Here is a 23713-nt window from a genome sequence, read left to right as displayed (position 1 = left end):
CAACTCTATGCTCACTCAAAACATAAAAAAAATAATTTAAATACAAGGGTCCTCACGTTACTACGTAGTTCTGTTCCTATAGCGACAATGTAACTTTGAAACCTCCCCTGTCAGGACCATCGTAAAGTGAGGACCCTGTTCATATTTCATCTGCATCTTATTTCCATGCTTGCCATGCCATGTGTGCTTACCTTTTCCTCTGCGTCCAACCTGTCACTTTCAGCAAGGGCTGACCAGAAAACCGCTCTCAGGCCTTCTTTCTCAAAGTGTGAGGCCCAGGCTCGCCTCTGCTCCCTGGTTAGCAGGTCTGCCTTATTCACCAGCACCATATTCACCTTATTCTCTGACACCTCTTTTACATACAGCTCCTTGTGGCACACAAACATAACAATGGAATTAATACAACATAATTGAGATGAAAATAACATAACAAAATTAATATTCTTACCAGGTCAGGACATCTGAACAATGACGGATTTCTGGCATCCACGATCTGCACAACAACGTCACTGCACGAGTCACAGAATGTCACCACAGTTGTCAAAGAATGCCTTCTGAGACAGAGCGGGATGCATTTCACTTTTTATTTATTTATTTTTTACCTCCTCTCAATGACTCTCCACAGCTGCCTCCAGAACTCCAGATTCCTCTCAAATGGAGTGAGACACAACTTCTGTTCTTCTTCCAGCCTTCGAAAGCACCAACCGTTACATTCTTGACACACTGATAAATGCCAGAAGGTTGAAGGCACATAAATAGCATGCGGAACATTACTCACTGTGCAAGCTCTCTCCTCCACTCGAGGAAGCTGTCCTTTTCTGCCAGCTGCAGGGCCTCTGGGCTGGTGCTTTCATCCCATTGAGGGCTGGGAAAAAATAAATATATTAAAAATAAAGATAAAATAAAATGGGAAATGCTGATTTTATTTTTCAGGTTAAAGTTACCGTCGAGGGATTCTGAGAAAATGCTTGTTGTCTTCATGAAGGTTCTTCAGCCTCTTTTTCTCCTCAACTGTCAATAAACCTGCTCTATCTTCTGCTGGTACAAACTTGATGTTGAGTTTCTCTACAAAATAATATAAGAAAAATACAGCACACTATGAAATTTTCTTATAAAAATATGATTGTTCAATCATGACATATTCATTTATGCATCACAGAAGAATATTAAAATTATTTAATGTCACATAACACATTTTTTTTTTTTTTTCCTCCATTCTTCATGAGAGAACATAGGATCATTTACCAGCTACAAACTCTGTTCCAGCTAGTTCCGCAGTAGCCAAAAAGTCATCCATGGAAGTCTGTTCAGTCACTGACTGAAGATTTAACCGTCCCCAGTCATACCCATCATTCAGCTCGCTGGTGTGCAGCTATAAACATAAAAGGTATTCTAGTAAGAATTCAATGACCTCCCGGGAAACGCATCATGCTCATGAGAACAGATTGCTACAGTTATGTAAGACATGATCCACCACATTCTAACATTTGTTACACCTGCCATTAAAAAGGTGATGGTTTCTCAGTTTTGACTGACACTCAGAGAACAATTAGAACAACTAACACTGTGCCATCTTGTCTTTGACAGTGTTTCAGAACTACACTACACAATACTGAACACTTTCTTACCGTGTTTTAATAAATGCAATGGAAAGAAAACTATAGCATTTGAAGACAAATCTGACAATCACGACATTCTGATCCAGTAATGTAGAGTCCCCTTCAAAGGTATTGGAACGACAAGGTCAATTCCTTAGTTTTTGTTGTGTACTGCAGACATTTGGGTTTCCAATCAAAAGATGAATATGAGATAAAAGTTCAGAATTCCAGCTTTTATTTCATGGTATTTACATCCAGATGTGTTAAACAACTCAGGACCGAGCACCTTTTGTTTGAAGCCACCCACTCTTCAAGTGAGCAAAAGAATTGGAACAGACATTAAATTTGGAGACACGTTGGCCGACTGGTTAGAGCGTCAGCCTCACAGTTCTGAGGACCCGGGTTCAATCCCTGGCCCCGCCTGTGTGGAGTTTGCATGTTCTCCCCGTGCCTGCATGGGTTTTCTCCGGGCACTCCGGTTTCCTCCCACATCCCAAAAACATGCATTAATTGGAGACTCTAAATTGCCCGTAGGCATGACTGTGAGTGCGAATGTTTCTATGTGCCCTGCGATTGGCTGGCAACCAGTTCAGGGTGTACCCCGCCTCCTGCCCGATGACAGCCGGGATAGGCTCCAGCACGCCCGCGACCCTAGTGTGGAGAAGCGGCTCAGAAAATGGATGGGTGGATTTTTAAATTAACATAACGTGAATAACATTTAATATTTGGTGGCATTAGCCTTACTTGCGATAACTGCATCAAGCCTGCAACGCAATGACTTCACCAGACTGTTGAATTCTTCATTTGAAATGCTTTTCCGGGCCTTAGTGGGCGACCAACATCAACTCCGTCCTCAAAAAGACCCAGCAGAGGATGTACTTCCTGCGGCTTCTGAGAAAGCACGGCCTGCCACAGGAGCAGTTCTACACAGCAGTCATCGAATCAGTCCTGTGTTCTTCCATCACAGTCTGGTTTGGTGCTGCTACAAAAAATGACAAACTCCGACTGCAACGGACAATCAAAACTGCTGTAAAGATTGTCGGTACCCCCCAACCCACCCTTGAGGACTTGCACGCTGCCAGAACTAAGACAAGAGCGAGCAAAATCATCTCGGACCCTCCACATCCCGGTCACCAGCTCTTCCATCCCCTTCCCTCAGGTAGGCGCTACCGATCAATGCAAACAAGAACTAGCAGACATTCCAACAGCTTCTTTCCTCTTGCAATCAACTTCTTAAAGACCTAACCTACAATTCCATTAAACATGCTGGCAATTTTTTGTCTTGAGTTTGTTGTCACATTTCTGTGGGGCCAATTATAAACTACTCGTACACTCACTGTAGTAGTCTCGCCACTCTGCACTATTTGCATTGTCCCAGATTATCGCACTACTTGTCACTTTAAACTGCATACACTCCTTGAAGTCTCAGCACCCTTTGCACAATGGTCATTGGACCGGACTATTGCTATATTAGTGTTTCGAACTGCTCTAAGTGCTAGAGGACTCTGCATTATTTTTGCACAATTGTCCAAAAAAAAAAAAAAAAGTACTGGCATTACCAGATAACTAGCAACCCTTTATTGCTCAGTGACTGTTTTTTGTCAATGTCTTTATGTCTCAAAAGCGTTCTCTGTCAATTGACTATGTTGTCGTACTAGAGCGGCTCCAACTACCGGAGACAAATTCCTTGTGTGTTTTTTGGACATACTTGGCAAATAAAGATGATTCTGATTCTTGTTTGTTTCTGGGAGTTTCACCCTTCAGTCTCCTCTTCAGGAGGTAAAATGCATGCTCTATTGAGTTAAGGTCCGGTGATTGACTTGGCCAGTCTAAGAACTTCCACTTTTGCGTCCTGATGAAGTCCTTCGTTCTGTTGGCAGTGTGTTTTGGGTCATTGTCTTCTTGCATGATGACGGTTGTCCCGATTAGTTTGGATGCATTTGTCTGTAAATTGCCAGACAAAATTGTTTTGTAGACTTCAAAATTCATTCTGCTGCTCCATCATGAGTTACATCATCAAAAAAGATGAGTGAGCCCGTTCCAGAAGCAGCCATGCAAGCCTAAGCCATGACATAACCTCCACCATGCTTCACAGATGAGCTTGTGTGTTTTGGATCATAAGCAGATCCTTTCTTTCTCCATACTTTGGCCTTTCCATCACTTTGGTAGAGGTTAATCTTGGTCTCATCAGTCCATAAAACATTTGTGGCTCATCTCTGTACTTCTTCGCAAAATCCAATCTGCCGTTCCAATTCTTTTTGCTGATGAGTGGTTTGCATCTTGTGGAATGGCCTGTATATTTCTTCTCTCGAAGACTTCTCCGAACAATTGATTGTGATACCTTCACCTTTGCCCTGTGGAGGTTGGCAGTGATGTCACTGACTGTGTTTCTTCATAGTTCTCACAATGTGTCTGTCTGTTGCTCAGTACACCAGTAGCTTCTTTCTTTTTCAGGACATTCCAAATTGTTGTATTGGCTATGCCCAATGTTTGTGCAATAGCTCTGATCGATTTTCCCTCTTCTCTCAGCTTCAAAATGGTTTGCTTTTCTCCCATAGACAGCCCTCTGGTCTTCATGTTTGCAATTTTCACAGGTGAAACCCAAAGCCAAAAACAAGCACGGTCTAATGTTTAAGCAATCAATCTAAAAGGCAACACCTGAGCAACTTGAAAAACCCATCTGTCACATGTTCCAATACTTTTACTCACTTGAAAAGTGGGTGGGTTCAAACAAAGGTGCTGTATCCTGAGTTGTTTAACACATCTAGATGTAAATACCATGAAAACAAAGCTGGAATTCTGAACTTTTGTTTCATATTCATCTTTTGATCCGAAACCTTCAGTATACGACAAAAACAAAGGAACTGACCTTTCCGTTCCAATACTTTTAGAGGGGACTGTATGTGTAAGTGGCGGCACGGTGGACGACTGGTTAGCACATCTGCCTCACAGTTCTCAGGACTGGGGTTCATATTCCGGCCCCGCCTGTGTAGAGTTTGCATGTTCTCCCCGTGCCTGAGTGGGTTTTCTTAGGGCACTCCGGTTTCCTCCCACATCCCAAAAACATGCGTGGTAGGTTGATTGAAGACTCGAGATTGCCCTTAGGTTTGAATGTGAGTGGTTGTTTGTTTCTATGTGCCATGCGATTGGATGGCGACCGGTTCAGGGTGTAGCCCGCCTCCCGCCCAAAGATAGCTGGGATTAGCGGTAAAGAAAATTGATGGATGGATGTGTAAATCATACCCATGAGTCGCCCCTCTTGTTGCCTCGGCTTGTCTGAAGTCTCTCCTTTATCAGAGCTCTGCCGAGTCCTCCAGCCTTCTTCTTACCCATAACACCGTTTACAGAGACACTTCACCCCTTAAAATAAATTTTATCTGACTGTAAATAAGCGAGAAGTCACCGCGTACTGATTTACATGTGCACTGGCTTGTTGTCGGAAGAACCGGAAGTGGAAAAAACAATGCAACAATTCGGTAATTAGTTCGGCAATTACAATTTTGATATTTTGTTATAATCCCATATTCCGAGGAATATTTTTTTCCATTTACGATAAATCCCCAAATATCTTACATAATAACAGATGTGTATGATTTATTTTGCAGCCAACCTGAGTTATGCAGTTATAGAACGTTTCTAATGTGTGTCCAACTATCAAAGCTGTCCTGAAAGGAAACGAGATCGCAATAATTGTTCCCCCTGACTTTAAGACGGTAATATGCTTTAAAAAACAAAAAACGAAAACCCCCATAAACGATTTAGTATTAAAAGAACTATTTGTAAATTAAAGCTGAATTTTTCATAAAGGAAATAGAGTGTATATTTTGTCAAGCTACGTAGTTATAGAACGTCTCAAATGTGTGTCCAGCTATCAAAGAAGTCCTGAAGGAAACTATAGCATTTTTCTTATCCCCCATGACTGATTCTCGCCTCAACTACAACATAAACTATTTTAAAAATATTAATCAATGGTGAAAAATACATAACCAGGGGTGGGCAAACAGTTGTGCTCAAGGTTTAAAAGCGACAGAGGGGCCAGGGCATTCGTAGATATGTTTTTTTGTTTTGTTTTTGTAAACTTTATGTAAAATGGTTAATTTCTGTAATACATAACTGGTAATGATCATGTCTAATATTATGTGTAATTCATTCCATTAGGATTAACTGTTTATTTCATTTAAAAAAAATCTAAAGAATTACTTGAAAATGCAGCTATCGTAATAACCGGAAGGTGGCGACATAAATATACGACGAGGATTACCCTGTTGCCTTTATGAGATTTGCGTTTCACACGTCAACGTTCTCCATTGGTTCGGTCCCCCCTAAAATCCCGAAATGGTTCGTGCCAGTATGCTGGCCTCAAGTCTTCTCGTCGGCTCCTCACGAGTCCTCAGTTGTCAACTTCACGCACAGCATGCCGCAATGGAGCACTTTAGGGGACGGACACACGAAGTACGGTGTCTCGTAGAGTAGCTCACACATGACTTGAGTAGGATCAGAAAAGCACTCGACATTTACTCGACTTTGGAAGTGCTTTAAAAAGTTTATTTCTCCCTTTCTCTCAGTCGAGGTGCTCGCTGCGAACGGCTCTAAAATGCTGCCCTGGAAGAAGAATAAGTTCGACCTGATCGAGGAAGACAAGCAGTCCAAACCGAAGGGCTATGCGGTGAGTCTTAACTACTCGGCGCTCACCTCCTTGGCCAAGTCCTGCCCCGAGAGCGCGCTCAACCGGGTGGGCAACATGTTTAAGTCCAAGCGGAAAAAGGTCAAGATCACCAGCGACGACCCCACGTACACGGTGCTCTACCTGGGCAACGCCACCACCATCCAGTCCAAGGGGGACGGCTGCACCGACGTAGCGGTCAGCAAGATCTGGGGCAAGAGCGACCTGGGCAAGAACGGCACCAAGATGCGGCTCACCGTCAGCTCACAGGGCATCCGAATGGTGCACGTGGACGACAAGACGAGGAGACCGGGACACTTGTACTTGCTGCACCGCATAACCTACTGCGTGGCGGACCCGAGGCTGCCCAAGGTGTTCGCGTGGATTTACCGGCACGAGATGAAGCACAAGGCGGTGATGCTGCGCTGCCACGCCGTGCTCGTTTCCAAGCCGGAGAAGGCGAAAGCCATGGCGCTGCTGCTCTACCAGACCTCGGCCACGGCTCTGGCGGAGTTCAAGCGCCTGAAGCGGAGGGACGACACCCGTCACCAGCAGCAGCAGCTTATCGGGGAGCAAACCATCCCCCTGGCGCCCCTCAGAAAGCTGCTGAACGGCCAGTGCAACTACAAGCCGCCGGTGGAGCGCAGCCGCAGCGCGCCGAAACTGGGCTCCATCACGGAGGATTTGCTCGGGGAGGAGGAGGAGGAGAGGGCCATGCACTTTGAATGCGACGACATTCTGGACACGGACGAATGCGTGGCCAATGGCAAACAGGAGCTCACTCAGATTATTAACGATTTGGGAGAGATGAGCATTGGCAACGACGTGCAGACGCTGAAAGCTGACCTCCAAGTCACCAGACTGCTATCGGGGGAGAGCACGGGGAGCGAATCGTCCATAGAGAGCAGCCACGAGCTCCACGCACTCTCCAACGGCTTCGAGCACATAAAAGTACAGTGAGTAATAGGACACTAAAGCCATTGTTGTGTCTTGAGCCAACGTGTCTCCTCCAAGACACAACCCACCTGTTGACAGCATTAAGACTTTCTTTAAATGTGTGCCTCTGTAAGTCTACAACAGTGTGAGGAGGGGTAAAAACAACAACAACAACAAAAACCATCCACATGGTTTGGGGGATAACATCATGTTGTAGAAGTGTGTTCGTGCAAAAAAAAAAAAAAAAAAAAAAAAGATAATTTTTTGAGATGCCTGCTTTTAACCTGCCAAATCCTGGTGCCCCAAAGGGAGCACATGCAGGACTAATTCCTGTCTATTTTATTTTAGAGCATTTTCCTCACGGCTTGTTTTTCCAGTGGTGAAAATAACAAATGCTGAAAATGTGCCCACTATGATCGAAAAATATTCCGTTTAGTTTGTTCTTTTATTCAGTGGTGGGGAACCTATGGTCCATGGGCTATGTAAGGCATGCCAAGTGCATTTGTTCCCACCTGCCTTGCAACAATATTTAACCTACAAATGCTCATAATACATGATAATTAGTGCGTCATATTTTTTACGGTTCCCCGACCATGCCTTAGTGGACCAAAACATTTACAACCCCTCCTATTCTTTCATTTTGCACTGTCATGAACTTTACTCAAGTATCACACTGACTACCATGTGCTTATTGTCTGTTTTGTTATGTTGTCTCAAACATAAATGTCATATTTTTGCTGTGCAAAAGAAGAAACACATTTTGTGTAAGATGTAAGGTCAGATGTTTTAAAGTATAAATATGTAATTTTTCTAAATAATACAAAAATGTGGTTTGTTCTGTGAACCTCATCAATAAAAGAAATAGAAAGTTATCAAACGTGTCAATTCATGAGTTTTGTCTGAGAACATGTGCTCTTTGTTGCTCGTATCATGTTTGTGTCCAATGAAAAGCATCTATCTCCACTTTGGGTGAGTTTTGAGTTGTTTTCCAAAAACAAAACAATTTAAAAATGAAGTAGATTGGAGACACATGCTTTTCATTAGGCAGTAACGACACTTAAGATTTAAACTGTTAGCTGCATGGAAACAATATGAGTCATGGAATTAAGACAATCTATTCAGATGTATTCAATTTGATTACTCCTCAATCAATTCTTATGTGTTGTCCCCAATGGGAGGAGGCTGCTGAGAAGTTATTTAGTACGACCACTGAGGTCTCATTCATTGTCACCAGCCTCGGGGCATACGCGGAGCATGTCAAGACAGTTTGAACATCACATGGCTCTTAACGACTTGGCCACAGAAGCACTGGGGTTAATAGGATACTTTAGGACTTTTTATTAATATTATTGTGTTATCTCCACAAACCTATGCGTCACATGGCCATCATTGTTTGCTTTGCACACACAAAAAAAGCTAGAATTACCTCTCTCGAGTGGAATTTGTCCACAACTCGCAAATGAGTAAATATCCTGCGCATTCACAGTTAGCGAGCCAGCACAAACGCCAGCGCCCCAGTTGCCCCTCATTAGGCTCAGTGATATAACAGCTTGGCCAAAACACACATCTCGATTGATGTATTGATACGTGTGGCACTACTCGCAGTGCAGACATGCAGCAATGAAGCGGTGCACAAACATGCACAAGGAGGGAGAAAATAAAGCTGATAGGGCGACCTTTATCTTACAAAGACAGTTGATACAATCCCATTGGCCGCACTAAGGCTAATGCTGAAAACAAAACACACGCTCGCGATGGATTTAGATAGAGATTCAAAGACATAAAAAAGGAATTTAGCATTTCAGCTACTGGCTTAGTATACAAACAAACTCAGGGATTCAAACTCTGCTGCCTCGCATAACCTCAAAGTGATTCATTCTTGGTGTGTGCTGTGCTTTTTCTTTGACTTTATTAAACACTTCAGGCAATAATGAACCGCCGTCATGGATGACGTCACACAGACTCATTTCAGCGAGCATCAGAGTGATTCATTCGGGGCGTATGCTTTGCTTTTTCTTTGACAGATTTGTGTCCAAAAGAGAGTAAGAAGGGAGAAGAGAAGACAAATATAATGGATGTGACAGTATTATGTGCGTTAACGTTTATGGACCAGGGAGCTATGCATTTTATTAGTTCCTCCTAATCTGACTCCTTTCTTGAATTTGGGTTTTTCATTAGCTGTAATCTATAATCATCATAAAATCATGCAGCGATATATGTACTGTAAAGTTTCACTTTTTGAATTGAACTGCTGAAATAAAATAAATCAAGTTTTCCACAATATTCCAATTTATTGAGATACACCTGTCTTCCAAGCATTGTCGTTCAAATAAAGGCCTCGTCCATCTGCAGTGGATGTAAAAGCCTCAGTTTCAGGCTCCAGCATCAGCATACACATCATCATCTGTTGTTTCAATTGTTTTACAGTGATTGATTTCTTTTCTGCGCAGATGGGGCAACATCGTCATGGCCTCATGCACACAAACACAGCAAAACGTAAACAGGCCACTTGTCAGCTGCTCCTGACATTAACAACAGCTTGGTACATTTCTAGATGAATGCAGTTCTCCCTGACCTACATTCTCACTGCAGCATCTGTAGCACCTCAGTGAAAATCAGCGGTGTTTTCACACGGTCGGCCAGGCTTTGCTGAACTGAGGGCATATACACACAGTGTGCCGATTCAATAATGTGACGGTTGTTTGCGATGACGAGTGCTTTTCATACATCCAAAGGTGGCAATGCATGCACCACCTTATTGATAAGGATAGTCCATTGATGTTTACTTGTTAAACAAACACCTGGGTGTGTTGCGCGACCCACTACTTGGCATGGCAGCATGAAATAGGCTCCACATACGAGACAGTGCAAATCAAATATGAATCACTGGCTGAATCGGCTAGTGTTGCTCGGTTTAATGTTATGGCTCTCAGTCGGGTCTCCAAAATAAGACTCATGTGAAAGCACTGGCCCGTCAACTTAGAAATACAAGTTTGGAGCACTGGCATGTGTTAGGTTTTATACATTTTTGGCCCACATTGAATTAAAATTAAAGCAGCCTTTGAAAAGCTGGGTCAGTTTTTTCTTCTTCTGTGGTCTTTTAGCATTTATTTAGATGTACCGTTGAGGTTTCGGGTTACAGTCAATGATGTGTTTAGTCAGTTTGGTTCCTGAAGAACAAACACATGACAAATTTGTGATGTGGGCTGAATCCTGAATTAAAGTGTCAAGTCAAGTTTATTTTGTATAGACCTTAATCACAAAAGAGCCTCAAAGGGCTCTTTTGTGATTAAGGTTGGCAATGATTGACATCCCCTAATCTAAAACCCCCAGTGTTGTGATATGTCCTTTTGTCCAGCCAAACATCCGTTCATTTTCTATACTGCGTATCTCATAAGTGTAGCTGGTGAGCTGGAGCCTATCCCAGCTGACTTTGAGCGAGAGGCGAGGTACATCCTGGACTGGTCGCCAGCCACTCACAGGACTCATATACAACAAACAACCATTCCATTCACACTCACATTCACACCTACGGGCAATTTAGAGTCTTCAGTGAACCGACCATGCATGTTTTTGGGATGTGGGAGGAAACCGGAGTGCCCGGAAAAAACCCACACAGGCATGGGCAGAACATGCAAACTCCACACCGGCGGGGCCGGGATTTGAACCCTGGTCCTCAGGACTGTGAGGCAGACGGTCTAACCAGTCTGCTACCGTGCCACCTTTCTTGAACATAAATACATTAAATATCAGTACTTTTCCTAGTCCCAGTGTCTACAATGCGAGCATTAAATTAATTTTAGAGCTCTGCATACATTTTGTTTATATTTCTTTTGTTAGGAAAAAGTTGAAAAAAAAAAAAAAACAAGTTATATTTCAATTTAAAGAAATTACAATATATTGTAATTTTACATATATTACATATACATAAATACATACACATTACATATACATTACGTATAGATAATTACATTTGGAAAGTTAATTTCAATAATTCAATAAAAAAAAAAACATTTTATAAATACAAAATATACTGTATGTAGACGTCTAATCGTCAGTTAGTGCCAGGAGTAATGAACTAAAAGTACTGATTTTCCTTGTTGAAAAAAGGGGCGAGACAATCATCCGAGCCAAAGCCTGATTACATTTAAAGGCCTGCTACAAAATCTGCCGATCTATAATTCATGAGGAAGTATTAATGTGCTTGGCTCTGATGACACTGGAGATGTCGCAGGGGCCTGAGTCAGAGCTGTCAAACAAATGTGCAGGAACAGTGCCAGAGACTCCTTGTTATAAGTTCACACGCCCCCACAAAACATAGAGTAATTAGACGTTTCATCGTGGCTGCTCAGAAGAACTCCTGGCAGGTGCTGAGCTTGACGCTGCCATTTGTGATGACTGATTAAAGCACACACCGTAATTAAAGGCACCCCTGCTGGAGGTGATCTAAATGAGTCACAAGTTAGAAGAGGAATTACCTCCGCATATACAGGTAGATTGACACAATTAAATCCATTATGGAGACAGCTACTCTTCTTAGTTTACACTCTGACAGGCATCCTCCGAGACATGGCTGTGTGTGTGTGCGCGTTTAAGTGCGTGCGTGTGTGCGCGTCATTTATAATGAATGTTTAATGTGCTGTTCTCATTGAAGGAGACTAAATATAAGGCTCAATGAATTCCTGAGAAGTGACACCCGCAGCGAATAATGATTCTTTCACATTCCTTAAAAAGCGGGGATTGTCTATGCACTCATTATACTGTGTATATTATACTGTTCCTTAGCAATGAGTGGATGTGAGCTTTGGCTGAAATCAGCTTGGGAAAACTTTACGGCACGGATCTATGCCACACCGTATGAACAACACCACCTGGCCATTACACATCATAGGAATTCACAATGGTAGAAATCGCTGTTCTGGTTCACCCCAAAGGTGTTTAATAGGGTTGAGGTCAAACACATTCCTACATGCCTTTATGGATCTTGCTTTGTGGACCGGGGTGCAATCATGTTGGAACAGAAAAGACGCCTTCCACAAACTTTTCCCGCAATACAAATGTCCTAAAATGCCCTCAATCTTGACTCACTGTGGGAAACGTGTGCAGGTGCAAAGGGGCTTCCACTTCCTCTCCCAATCAAGCATTCACTTCAATATCCAGAACGCACGGTGTTGTTCTCCTCTTCATATTGTATGAGTAGTTGACGTCTGAGAGGCTCTGATTGTGTGGTGACAGGTGGGTTAGACAGACGGATATCTCTGTGTAGAGAGAGTCATCCAGTTCATGGTAATTCACAAAGGTTGACTGAAGGCAACTGGACTGTTCTTGTTTGTAGAAGACATTCCATCATTTCATTTCATTTCATTTCATGCACATGTTTCCCACAGTTCACACGTCTTGAGGACAACAATGTCCAAATTCTGGACAGACACTGCGAGTTTGAAAGAGGTGTAAGAGAAGCCATCAATGTCAAACTGGACATCATCTCTCGACAGAGGAGGAGGCTTGAGACATCACCTATCATAAAAATGTCCTGACATCTCTCCCCCCAAAGGTCATCTCAGTCAATGGGAAGAGTGGCCCTAATGAGGTTTTTGCAACAAGATGTGGGAATGACAGATGAGTATGGTCAACAACAACAACCTATTGCTGTCCAACACCAACCGAGGCATACAAATAGTAAATGGGGAGACTTTACACCGAAAATGTTATAACTGAAGAAGCCTTTTGGATTAAAAAAACAAAAATAGTCCAGTGGCCTTGATTCAGCCTTTGCGGACAGATATCATGCATAGGGCTAACCGCTGTGCATGATAGACAAACCTTGTGACACACAACCCTGGGAACATACTGTAAATGTGTTCCAGTGTCAACGTCAACATATGCATGAAGCCGTTGTCCTCAGGACTGTGAGACAGATGTGCTAACCAGTCCAGTATTCAACCTTAATCCTCAAAGTTACTCCTTTCTTTTACTAATGTTACTTTGTACTTTATATTCCTAAAGTTCTGAATTTGTTTTTGTAATGTGACTTTATTCTAATCGTATTAAGACTTTCGTCTCATAAAATTGATACTTTTCTTGCTGTAATATTAGAACATCATTGCTGTGAACATGTGACTTTATTGTGATTTTGCACATTTATTCTTGTAAACTTTAGGCATTTTTTTCATGTTGCAACTTTTACCTCGAAAAATGTGCTGGCATACATTACTATTAACTATAACTCACATTTAAAAAGTACTACTTTTTATTATATTTATGCTGACTTTATTATACTAATATGCATTTTATGATATATTTGTATGTAAAATTGTGACTTTATTATCATACTCAAGTGACTTTTTCTGGTAATTTACAAATTACATTTTTATCATAAAAGTTCAACTTTATTCTAAAATATTATAACTTTGGTAATGTTATCCGATAATGTTATTCCTTTATTATTTTTATTTCTTGGTTGTCAGTGTGGCCCTTCATATACTGTATAGACACTTTCAGGTGGCTATAGATCAAATCAGTTCAGTGCACTCCCTCACCACTGAGTTTCAGACAACGTGGTACCTTTGAGACATAATGCTTCGTGTCACACTCATCACTGGCTCGGCTTACAGAGTGCCTGGTGAAATAAGTGGTGTCTGTGTCCATAGACTCACCCCCACGAGGCCGTGAAACTTTGTATCTCACAGTGTCCCATTCCGCGAGTGGTGCACTTGTTTTCCACTTGCTGCAACACAAAAGCCTTGCCCCAGGAGATCCATATATTTCAGCAGGGTTATTTTGGTCTTTCCGCTCACAGGGAGGAAACGGAATAATAACGTTGCACAGAGAAGAGAAAAATCACTGGGTGACCTCTTGGACACTGGCTGTCTGGGGGCAATGCAGACTGGGGTGATCCTTTCATGAGTCTAATGAGATACCCATCAGTACATTCTAAGCTTGTGTTTTTCCAGTAATGACAGCAAGGAGGGAAAGTAGGCTGTGTGTGCACTACCTTAGCAACCAGCAAGACTGGCCTACTTTTGTCATGTTGAAATCCTCATGTGTAATTTTCCTGTTTCAAATACAGACAGGAAAAAGATGCAATGTCCAATGAGAGGCTTGTCAGTGTCGTCCTGTAGGACGCACTGTCACAGTCTTTGCGCTTCTGTTGAGCAATAACAACAAGCAGCGGTGTGCACTGAAGGCCTTATAAGCCTTCTCTGCTGGCCTAAACACTATCCGAAGCACTGACCTATAGCTACAATTTAATTATGTGGTGTGGGATGTGTTCAGAATGATTTTGCCCCCTTCATCAGTTCTGAAAATGTTTTCAGCCGACAATCGTAAATGTTAAACCTGATGAATATTTACAAATGTAAATCCTGATGTGCGCGGTCAACACCGACTTCGGCCGATCTCCCGACTCCATGAACAATAGCCAATTGAGAAGCGATGTGAAAAAGAGGAGCAACTGGTTATGTTGAGCGATAGTATACCTTGCCTCACAAGTCATTCATCACAGTAAAAATAACAAGGAGAAGAGGTTGCAACCGCAATGTGATTACTGGATAAAGTAAGAGTTAACCAAACTTTTACAATTTCTCTTTCTTCTTCTATGTATTTTGAATGCAGTCTGCCCACCTGTCAATTTTTCCTTGTGATGTGTGGGCTCACATTTAAAAAAATTGGATTAAGATGTTAAAAATCGTGATGTGTGTACCCGGCTCTAGCTGAGAGACGTGTCAAGGTGTACAGTGTTATAAAACTTTACTCATCCACAGTGTGTTTGCTGGCATGGTTACATAATTGTCATTTCAACACACCCATGAATGCTGCACTTTGTACTTTTTGTCGAATGTCTTGTGCACAGCAAGTTCTACTTCATTTGATTATTGATCAATAAACATGTTCTGTCTGAGCTCGCTGACACAGTTACTGACACACTCTTGGAATTCAGAGCCGGTGATTAGATTGGCATAGGTAATCAATTATGATTTGTTTCCATGGGCTGACTGAGCTGTACACCAGAGACAAGCTGTCACTGATGGATGGGTGCTATCCGGGACACTCCATACAGGCTGACTGTTATCGACTCACTGTGGCTGTGAGAGGTGATCACCCTCTCTGTCTCTGTGAGTGGATATCTGATTCACAGCATTTGGCCCATTCTGCATTTCATTAGGCATTCAGATTAACGTTTTGTTTCAGAACCAGGGCGACTTAGTGCAGTCCTTACAGAAATTGTCCAACATTTTTCTCGTTCATTTACCACACAAACAACACCGTGTGCAGTTTGCATGTTCTCTCTGTGCTTGCCTGAGTTTTCTCTGGTTATTCCGGCTTCCTCCCACATTCGAAAAACATGCATGTTAGGTTCATTGATGACTCTAAATTGTCCAAAGGTGTGAAAGTAAGTGTGAAAGTGTGTTTTTTGTCTCTATGTGGTGTGAGATTGGCTGGTGACCAGTCCAGGATGTACCTCACCTTTCGCCCCAAATCAGCTGGGATAGGCTCTAGTTCATCCGTGACCCTAAACTATACTGTATATATTTTAAAAAACTACTTCATCTTCAGTTGCACATGATAAAAATGGGTTAAACTGATATATTCCCCCCTCTTTTCCTCAAAAGTAATCAAATAATATGTTAGTTAAACACATTTTAATCAAGTCCAACCGAAAGTGAAGTACCGGTACCTTTTTTCAGTTCATGTGTATGCTTGAAGTAAGTAAATTGGAAGGAGTTTTTTTTTTCTTCAGTGTAATGAGGGCAAGCACTATAGAAAATCAATGAAATAATCTGTGTTTTATTTGTCATGGCTACTTGTGCGCCAAAGCCCAATAAGCAATTGCAGATGAAAGTCCCTATCATTTTTATCGGCAACTGGGGGCAGAGAACTCTGTTTGTTGCATCACACTGCAGTGAAGGAATAGGGAGAGGCGGCAGCACGAGAGACCACTATAATGATTATAAGATGATGATTATTCTTTTCATAATGCATTTGAATCACTAGTTTGTCGGATAACATAGCGAACATTTCAGTTTGTCTTTTTTTTAGTTGGGGTCAATTTATTAATAGTTGTACAATCTTCTTCTATTAGGACCAGTTAATTTCTACAAGGTGTGTCAGAAAAGATCCCAAACTCCAGACTACAAACTACAAGTTTGCCTCTTCTAAATAATCCTACTAGAGTCTACTGCACTTTCCCAGCCTTCTGTGCCATGCCTTGATGCAGTCCTGGAAGGATTCTTCTGAGATCCACCACAGCGCCGTCATCACGGCCATCTTGATGTTGTGCACGTCTACAAAACAAGGTGCTCTGATGACCCCTTTGAGCTTGGAAAAGAGGGGGAAAAAAATCATACTTATTGAGGCCGGATGCAAGGAAGTTGCTCCAGGATGGCGATGCTCAGGGCACTGTGAGGAGGCGAGTTGTCCTGCCACAACTCTCGCCTCTTCTCGCACACTGAACAAATAAATCTATCTTTTGTGACACCAGTCCTGAAACTTTTGGAAAATACCTTGTCAGTGCACTCAGGGAGAAAAGCACATGCTCGTTGTTTTGCAATTATGTAACATCAGGAGCTGGAGGGTCTTGATAGCATCATCCTTCTCTAAACCACAAGCGCAAGAGGACTGAACGTTCAGTGTACTCAGATGAAGAGAGCAAAGAAAGATATTTGCTGGAAGCAGACCGTGCCAAAAATGTGTCCCGCCTGCAAGGGGGAATGCAATAAAAGGTCTTTTGATTGCAGAGATCCTTCCGATGTTGCTACTCCATCATAAAGCAGCAAGACCAAAAGTTTGAGCATGGAAAGTTGCCTCAGGTAATACAAGTCCATAGATAGTGTTGACACACGATTGTGCTTGAACATCCCCATTAGAGCAGGGCCCAAAACTAACATTGAATACCCGTGACCTTCAATCCCTCAGGTGGCATTGCATTAAAAACCGGCATCATTGCGTGAAGGATATTGCCAGGTTGGCTTTGGAACACTTCAGAAAGCCATTGCTAGTTAACCAAGTTCGTCACTACACCTAAAAATGCAAGGTGAAACCGTAGCGTGAAAAGCGAAAACCGTATATCAACAACACCCAGAATCACCGCCAGGTTCTCTGGGCCCGAGCTCATCTGAGATGGACTGAGGAAAAGTGGAAAAGTGTGCTGTGGTCTAATAAGTCCACATTCATATTGTTTTGGGAAATCATGGACATGGTGTGGCCTTCTGGGCCAAAGTTCAAAAGCCAGCAACTGTGATAGTATGGGGTTGCTTTAGTGCCCACCTGTGAGTAACTTGCACTTCAATGAAGGCATGATTAATGCTGAAAGGTACATACAGGTTTTGGAGCCACACATGCTGCCATCCAAGCTGTCTTTTTTCAGTGGTGTCCCTACTTATATGCTTATTTTAGCAAGACAATGCCAAGGCACATTCTGCATATGTTAAACCAACATAGCTTCATAGTGAGAGTGGGAGTACTGGACTGGCCTGCCAGCAGTCCCAACCGCTCACCAGTTGTGGTGCATTATAGAAATGCGACAACGGAGGCCCTAGACTGTTGAGCAACTGAAGTTGTACATCAAGCAAGAATGGAAAAGGATTCCACCTACAAAGCTTCAACAATTAGTGTACTCATTTTCCAAACACTAATTAAAGGAAAGGTGATGTAATACAGTGGTAAACATGTCCCTGTCCTAGCTTTTTTGGAATGTGTTGCAGGCATCAAATTCAAATAAGCAAATATTTGCAAAAAAAACAACGACCAAAAAAGCCAATAATTTGATCAGTTTGAACGTTAAATATTCTTGGAAGAGTTAAATAGTCTTTATAGCATATTCAACTCCTGTACCTGTACCTGTACATGTTGAACAGGATTTCCAAATCATTGTATTCTGTTTTCATTTATGGTTTACACAACGTCTCAACTTTATTGTAATTGGGGTTTGTAATTTGTTTCTAATAAAACAAAATCGCTAAACAAATATTTTTGGGGAACCTGCTATGAACATTTTCAACCAGCTGCTTTTGGCTCATTAGAATAGGAGGTAGCACAAAAGTCGAAAGCCTGGGCCAAATGTCTTTCGTGCTTCTTTTCAAACTCCCAGTTGACATCATCTGCATTGAAAGGATGTCTGACTGGCTGTAGAAGGTTTAGCCAGATGGCCGCTCATCTCTGTGAAGCCTCTGAAAGCCTCTTAAGACGAAGACTACGGGCGCCAGGAGACAACGGAGCAATCGTGCCGCCCAACTCTAATCTCTCTGCAATACGCTGCACCCGCCATGGAATTAGCATGTCATCGGCTAGCAGGAGCCGAACACCGTCCAGGAAATGCTCAGCGACCGTGCCTGTTGCCATGCCCGCCTCCCTCACCTGGTGGTGAGCCAGCTTGTACTTGTACAATGTGGGGCCATGAGTTACACTTCTGCCCCTGATCACAAAGGGCACATCCCCAACTTTATGACACTAAGTTTTTTTGTTTAAAGATATTGGAGCTGGGAGTCAGCCTGAAGAGAGTGTACACACACAGCTTACAGTGTTTCTCTTGGTCAAGTAGCATGATCACTGAGTCATCATCATTCGTTCCAATACACACAAAAAAAAAAAAAAAAAAAAAAAAAAAAACATGAAGATGAAGAATCAACTCACCTTCAAAGCAGTAAGATGATGTGTCCAGATTTAAAGGAAAAATATGCATTTCAGTTTTGGGAGGGGTGGTAATGTCAGATGCAAATGAGCCATTTCTCACACCACTCCCTGTTACCATGACGACCAGGGGTGAAGCTATTTTGAGGCCAAAATGTTGAATCTTCCAAGAAAAAGTGTGAAACAACCCACTATAAAGAGTAGAAGCATTGATTATATTTTCACTGGTGGAGGCAGAACTTCATTGCCAAGCTACCAAGCAAATTATGTATCAATATATGTGGCGGAAACATCGCCAAGCACAAATAAAGCAACGTCACACTTGATAGGCAGGCAAAAACTCCAGAAATATTTGTATACATTCACTTAAAACGTCAGTTTTCCATAACATTTAACGTAACTTTTTGTATTTTTTTGTTTTTGCGAAACCCCTAAAAAATGAGGGGATTCATCTCAAGGGTCCTAACCAAAAAAATGTGAACAAAGCCTAGTTAATTGTTTCAATATATTAATATTAATTATATGCATGAACATCAAGAATGCAAAAAATGTTACTTGAAGATACAAGGAGAGTTAGTAAAAGTTATATCATGGCAATCGATTGACCTGGGAATTACAGCACATTGCCATTATTTCCTATTGAAAAAAGAAGAATCCCAATCGCAGGGTATCTCTTCTGACATGATTGTTTAAGTGAATATTATTATTTTTTTGTACACAACAAAAAGAATCCGCTCAATCCAAATCTTTCTGAGCCTCCACAGTGTGTTTATGCGTCCCCGCTCCGAGTAATGGCCGCTTGTGTGCAGCAAATATGCGATAACAAACATGCCAATGGCATTCTTGTAGTGGCCCTTGACCTCCCTTTGACATTCCATACTTGTTTTTGTGTCTCTTCCTTACGAATGAATCACAATTTCCTCAGAGCAACTTCGTATTAAAATGAAAAAAAAAAAAAAAAAAAATATCCAAAAATTCCCCTGTGGAGGACAAGCCAACGTTGAACTCTAGGCGGGCTGAAGCAAACAATGGGAAATACCTTTTGTATAATTTGATGCAGGTTGATTGTACTGTAGTACTGATTGTTTGAGTCAACGTTGCAACAGCCCCATTTGTTGTCACTGTGGATAAAATAGCCTCATTTGCTGCCTGTACCTAAGGAAAAAATAACGAAAAAGTACTAAAATATTGTGGACAACTAAAAGTATAATTATTTGATGACTGACATTTTACTCAAGTATAAACAAAAGTGTCTACACATACACTCACGTAAAAATAAAAAGTAAGCCATTTAAAATATATTTACTTTTTAATGAGCAACATTAGACTGCACTTGTCAAAAAATCCTAACTGATCATATCAAACTAGAATGGCACTTAGTAGAGCACCAAGTGCCTTATTTCTTTTCTTTGTCTCTATGCTGTTATGTCTGTGTACCCAACTTTTCATCCGAGTCACAACAACAACACGCTGTGCATGCGCATGTGTGTTTGTGCGAGTCTAAGTTTCCATACAGGATGACAAAGGGAGAGTGGTAGTTGTGTGGGTTCAGAGAAAAGCCTTCGTCATTTCCTTCCCGTTTCCTTCATTTTATTCTCTGGGCTCCTGCTGCAGACTGCCCCCTCTTTCCTCCACCTGGAGACACACATACACACTCGGACACGAAATCAAGTGCACTAGCAATATACAGTACAAAACGAAGCACCCAGAAGTTCAAACCAGCAGAATGTCATGAATAATTAGCCCTGAGCACCCACTAATTTAAAATATTTTAATCACCTTGTCTGGTTCGGTAACTTTTCATACCTGGAGCAGGTGTGTGACTCTAATAACCTCCCAGGTGCACTCGTGGGTTGTGCATGACACAACAATACAACCTTTCAAGTGCAGCAAGTTATGATAAAGTGGGCGGGTTAGATGTCTATGCTGAGGCTTCGCTCAAATACTACATACACTATATGATTTCCAGTGAAAATTTCTTCACAAGCCTACAATGCACTACTTTATAACCTTTACAAGTGAAGTGGTGAACTTCGTTTGACGTTCTCTTAACGTTTCCAACTTTTCAGTGTTTCAGTAGTGTTTGCACAACTTGTTCTCTCTGAAAGAGAAAATTCAAAACTGGTGTTTGATCCTTGTATGGACTGATACATTTCCTGGTTCCTGGTTCAATTGGAATTGGTATTTAAACAGTCCTTTTCATCATGCTGTTCACATTTTAACATCACAAGATCAGACGACACTTAACATCATCAGTACCTCGCCTGTCACAGGGAAACAGCCAGTGAGCTTAGAGTGTCACATTGTCATCAGTGGGTTTCAACCAATGTATAGAGAGACTGGAAGAGTAACAGAAAGAGATAGAAGTAGACGTCCTTGGGAATTTTCATGGGTCAAACTCCTGTTGTGAATTTTGCCCAGATAAGTGGTAGATAAAAGATTGGATGGATGTATTGATATTTAGTTAATTATTTTGGTTAAATTACACAGATAATTGCTATGTCGCTATAAGTATTATTATGACACTTTTCTTCTTTGCAGTCACTGGTACACTTCTGTGCTGGCATCACACTCACACACACACACACACACACACACACACAAAGCAGAAGAAATCACTAAACCTGTGAATTTACAGTAAGTATATTTCAATTATATTTTGTGTGACATTAGAGACCTAGGTGGAACGGTGGTTAGCGCGTCTGGCTCACAGTTCTGAGGACCGGGGTTCAATCCCCGGCCCCGCCTGTGTGGAGTTTGCATGTTCTCCCCGTGCCTGTGTGGGTTTTCTCCGGGCACTCCGGTTTTCCTCCCACAAAACATGCATTAATTGACAACTCTAAATTGCTCGTAGGTGTGAATGTGAGTGTGAATGGTTGTTTGTTTGTATGTGCCCTGCGATTGGCTGGCAACCAGTTCAGGGTGTACCCCGCCTCCTGCCTGATGATAGCTGGGAGGAGAAGCGGCTCAGAAAATGGATGGATGAATGGATTAGCGATCTATTTTTTTGGACACGGGGCCAGTAGATTTTGACCAGGACGTGAATTTACACAAGTTTATGTCAGGTCAATAAAGAGATGGTGTGTATCCATGTGACAAATGGGGTTGCCAGTCATATCATGTACAAGTTAGTGCCTATCGGACGTGGGAACACAGGAATTGCGGTGCACTGGCCTGAACACAAAAGATCAACACGAGGCTCTATAATCCTGTTGTTTATGAAAATGAAATTGACAGATACCATTGTTTGCTCCAATAAGCAAAATGCACTGACCTATCGTGACAGGAATGCTCCTAGTCAGGATACATTAGATTAAATAGGATTGTACTTTGTAGTCGGGTGTGTGAGCGTAAGCATGTGTTGAATACTGGGTGTGAACATTGGGAATGTTTTCACTTTTGCTGTGACGACATAATATGGCACAACCAAAATAACAACATAAAAAGCAACATGAAATCAGTAAGGAACACACGTACACAGACATTAAATATGCAGTGTCAATGGACGAGAAAAACAACAGAGACGTTCCATGAGAAACTTTACTAACTTTGTAATATAAGAAGATCGTGGTCGTAATTTTGAGAAAACCCTGCTGTGTTACAAGCTGCACTTCATAAGAAATAAAAGAGGTTTTAAAATTAAACCAATTACTCCAAAGTGCTTTTTCAACCCTCCTAATATTTAATCCAAGCAGTACAGTGCTAATGGGATTAACACTGTCATTTCATTTCAACTAAATTGGTCAAAATATATAAAGGCACGATCAGACACAACATGCTATATTAGCAACACAGGCATTTCTCCATTAGGGGCCAATTTTCTATACCACTTATCTTGTTCAGTGACATTGGAAACTGGAGCCTATTGCAGCTGACTTTGGGCGAGAGGCAGGGTACACCCTGGACTGGTCGCCAGTCAATCGCAGGGCACATATAGATACAATTATTCACACTCATATTCACTCCATCACTGAGTGGGAACCCACGCTGCCTGCATGGAAGTCAGGCAAGTGAACCACTAAACCATCCGTTACTTCGGGGTGAAAATGTTTGTTATATTTAATGCAGAGTCGTTCTTCAATTGCCTATAGGTAAACTTGTCATAAATGTAATTTGCTGTCTGTTTGACTTCCTCTTTGTCCAGGTGCACATGAACTCTTCCGAGCAACAAGTTAATGCGTGATTTGGAAAAAACAGTCCAAGAAATTCTCATCAAATGGTAATTACAAAACATCAAATGGGAATTAGGAGATCCATCTTGACATGCTTGAGGTTATCTTGGAAAGATAAATCAATATTTAGTAATTGACATTACAATCCAATCTTGCTTTTTTCCTTTCGGCTTGTCCCGTTAGGGGTCGCCACAGCGTGTCATCCTTTTCCATGTAAGCCTATCTCCTGCATCCTCCTCTCGAACACCAACTGCCCTCATGTCTTCCCTCACAACATCATCAACCTTCTCTTTGGTCTTCCTCTCATTCTCTTGCCTGGCAGCTCCATCATTCGATCAATATACTCACTCTCTCTCCTCTGGACGTGTCCAAACCATCGAAGTCTGCTCTCTCTGGCTTTGTCTCCAAAACATCTAACCTTGGCCGTCCCTCTGATGAGCTCATTTCTAATTTTATCCAAACTGGTCACTCCTAGAGCGAAATTCAACATCTTCATTTCCGCCACCTCCAGCTCTGCTTCCTGTTGTCTCTTCAGTGCCACTGTCTCTAATCCGTACATCATGACTGGACTCACCACTGTCTTGTAAACTTTGCCCTTCATTCTAAAAGAGACTCTTCTGTCACATAACACACCTGACACCTTCCTCCACCCGTTACAACCTGCTTGGACCCATTTCTTCACTGTGTGGCTCATCAACTTTATTCCTCTATAGTTC

General features: G+C 41.9%; 2 protein-coding genes across 5 annotated transcripts in view; one reads left to right on the top strand and one right to left on the bottom strand.

Moving 5' to 3' along the window:
- Positions 1-23713, bottom strand: part of lsg1 (large 60S subunit nuclear export GTPase 1) — a 48831-nt gene that overhangs the window by 6355 nt on the left and 18763 nt on the right. The window contains exons 1-7 of one of the 4 annotated variants that reach the window (XM_061683559.1): positions 4842-5283; positions 1246-1372; positions 945-1065; positions 779-865; positions 603-689; positions 449-509; positions 192-368 (exon numbers count right to left, since the gene is read on the bottom strand). In XM_061683559.1, the coding sequence (XP_061539543.1) occupies positions 192-368; positions 449-509; positions 603-689; positions 779-865; positions 945-1065; positions 1246-1372; positions 4842-4931 (750 nt within the window). In that variant the 5' untranslated portion in view covers positions 4932-5283. Of the gene's footprint in view, positions 1-191; positions 369-448; positions 510-602; positions 690-778; positions 866-944; positions 1066-1245; positions 1373-2342; positions 2411-4841; positions 5284-23713 lie in introns of those variants that run through there. The other 3 variants (XM_061683560.1, XM_061683561.1, XM_061683558.1) reach the window with 3 other exon arrangements.
- On the top strand, positions 5977-8857 carry fam43a (family with sequence similarity 43 member A). The gene is made up of 2 exons (XM_061683576.1): positions 5977-6050; positions 6164-8857. The coding sequence occupies exon 2, from the start codon at positions 6193-6195 to the stop codon at positions 7219-7221; it is 1029 nt and encodes a 342-aa protein (XP_061539560.1). The 5' UTR covers positions 5977-6050; positions 6164-6192; the 3' UTR covers positions 7222-8857.

Source organism: Phycodurus eques, chromosome 8 (genome assembly GCF_024500275.1).
Source record: "Phycodurus eques isolate BA_2022a chromosome 8, UOR_Pequ_1.1, whole genome shotgun sequence".
NCBI lineage: Eukaryota > Metazoa > Chordata > Actinopteri > Syngnathiformes > Syngnathidae > Phycodurus > Phycodurus eques.
This window is presented reverse-complemented; position numbering and strand designations above follow the sequence as displayed.

Bases quoted from the DNA above. Each gene is read 5' to 3' on its own strand.
- fam43a (XM_061683576.1), top strand. From the start codon at position 6,193: ATGCTGCCCTGGAAGAAGAATAAGTTCGACCTGATCGAGGAAGACAAG.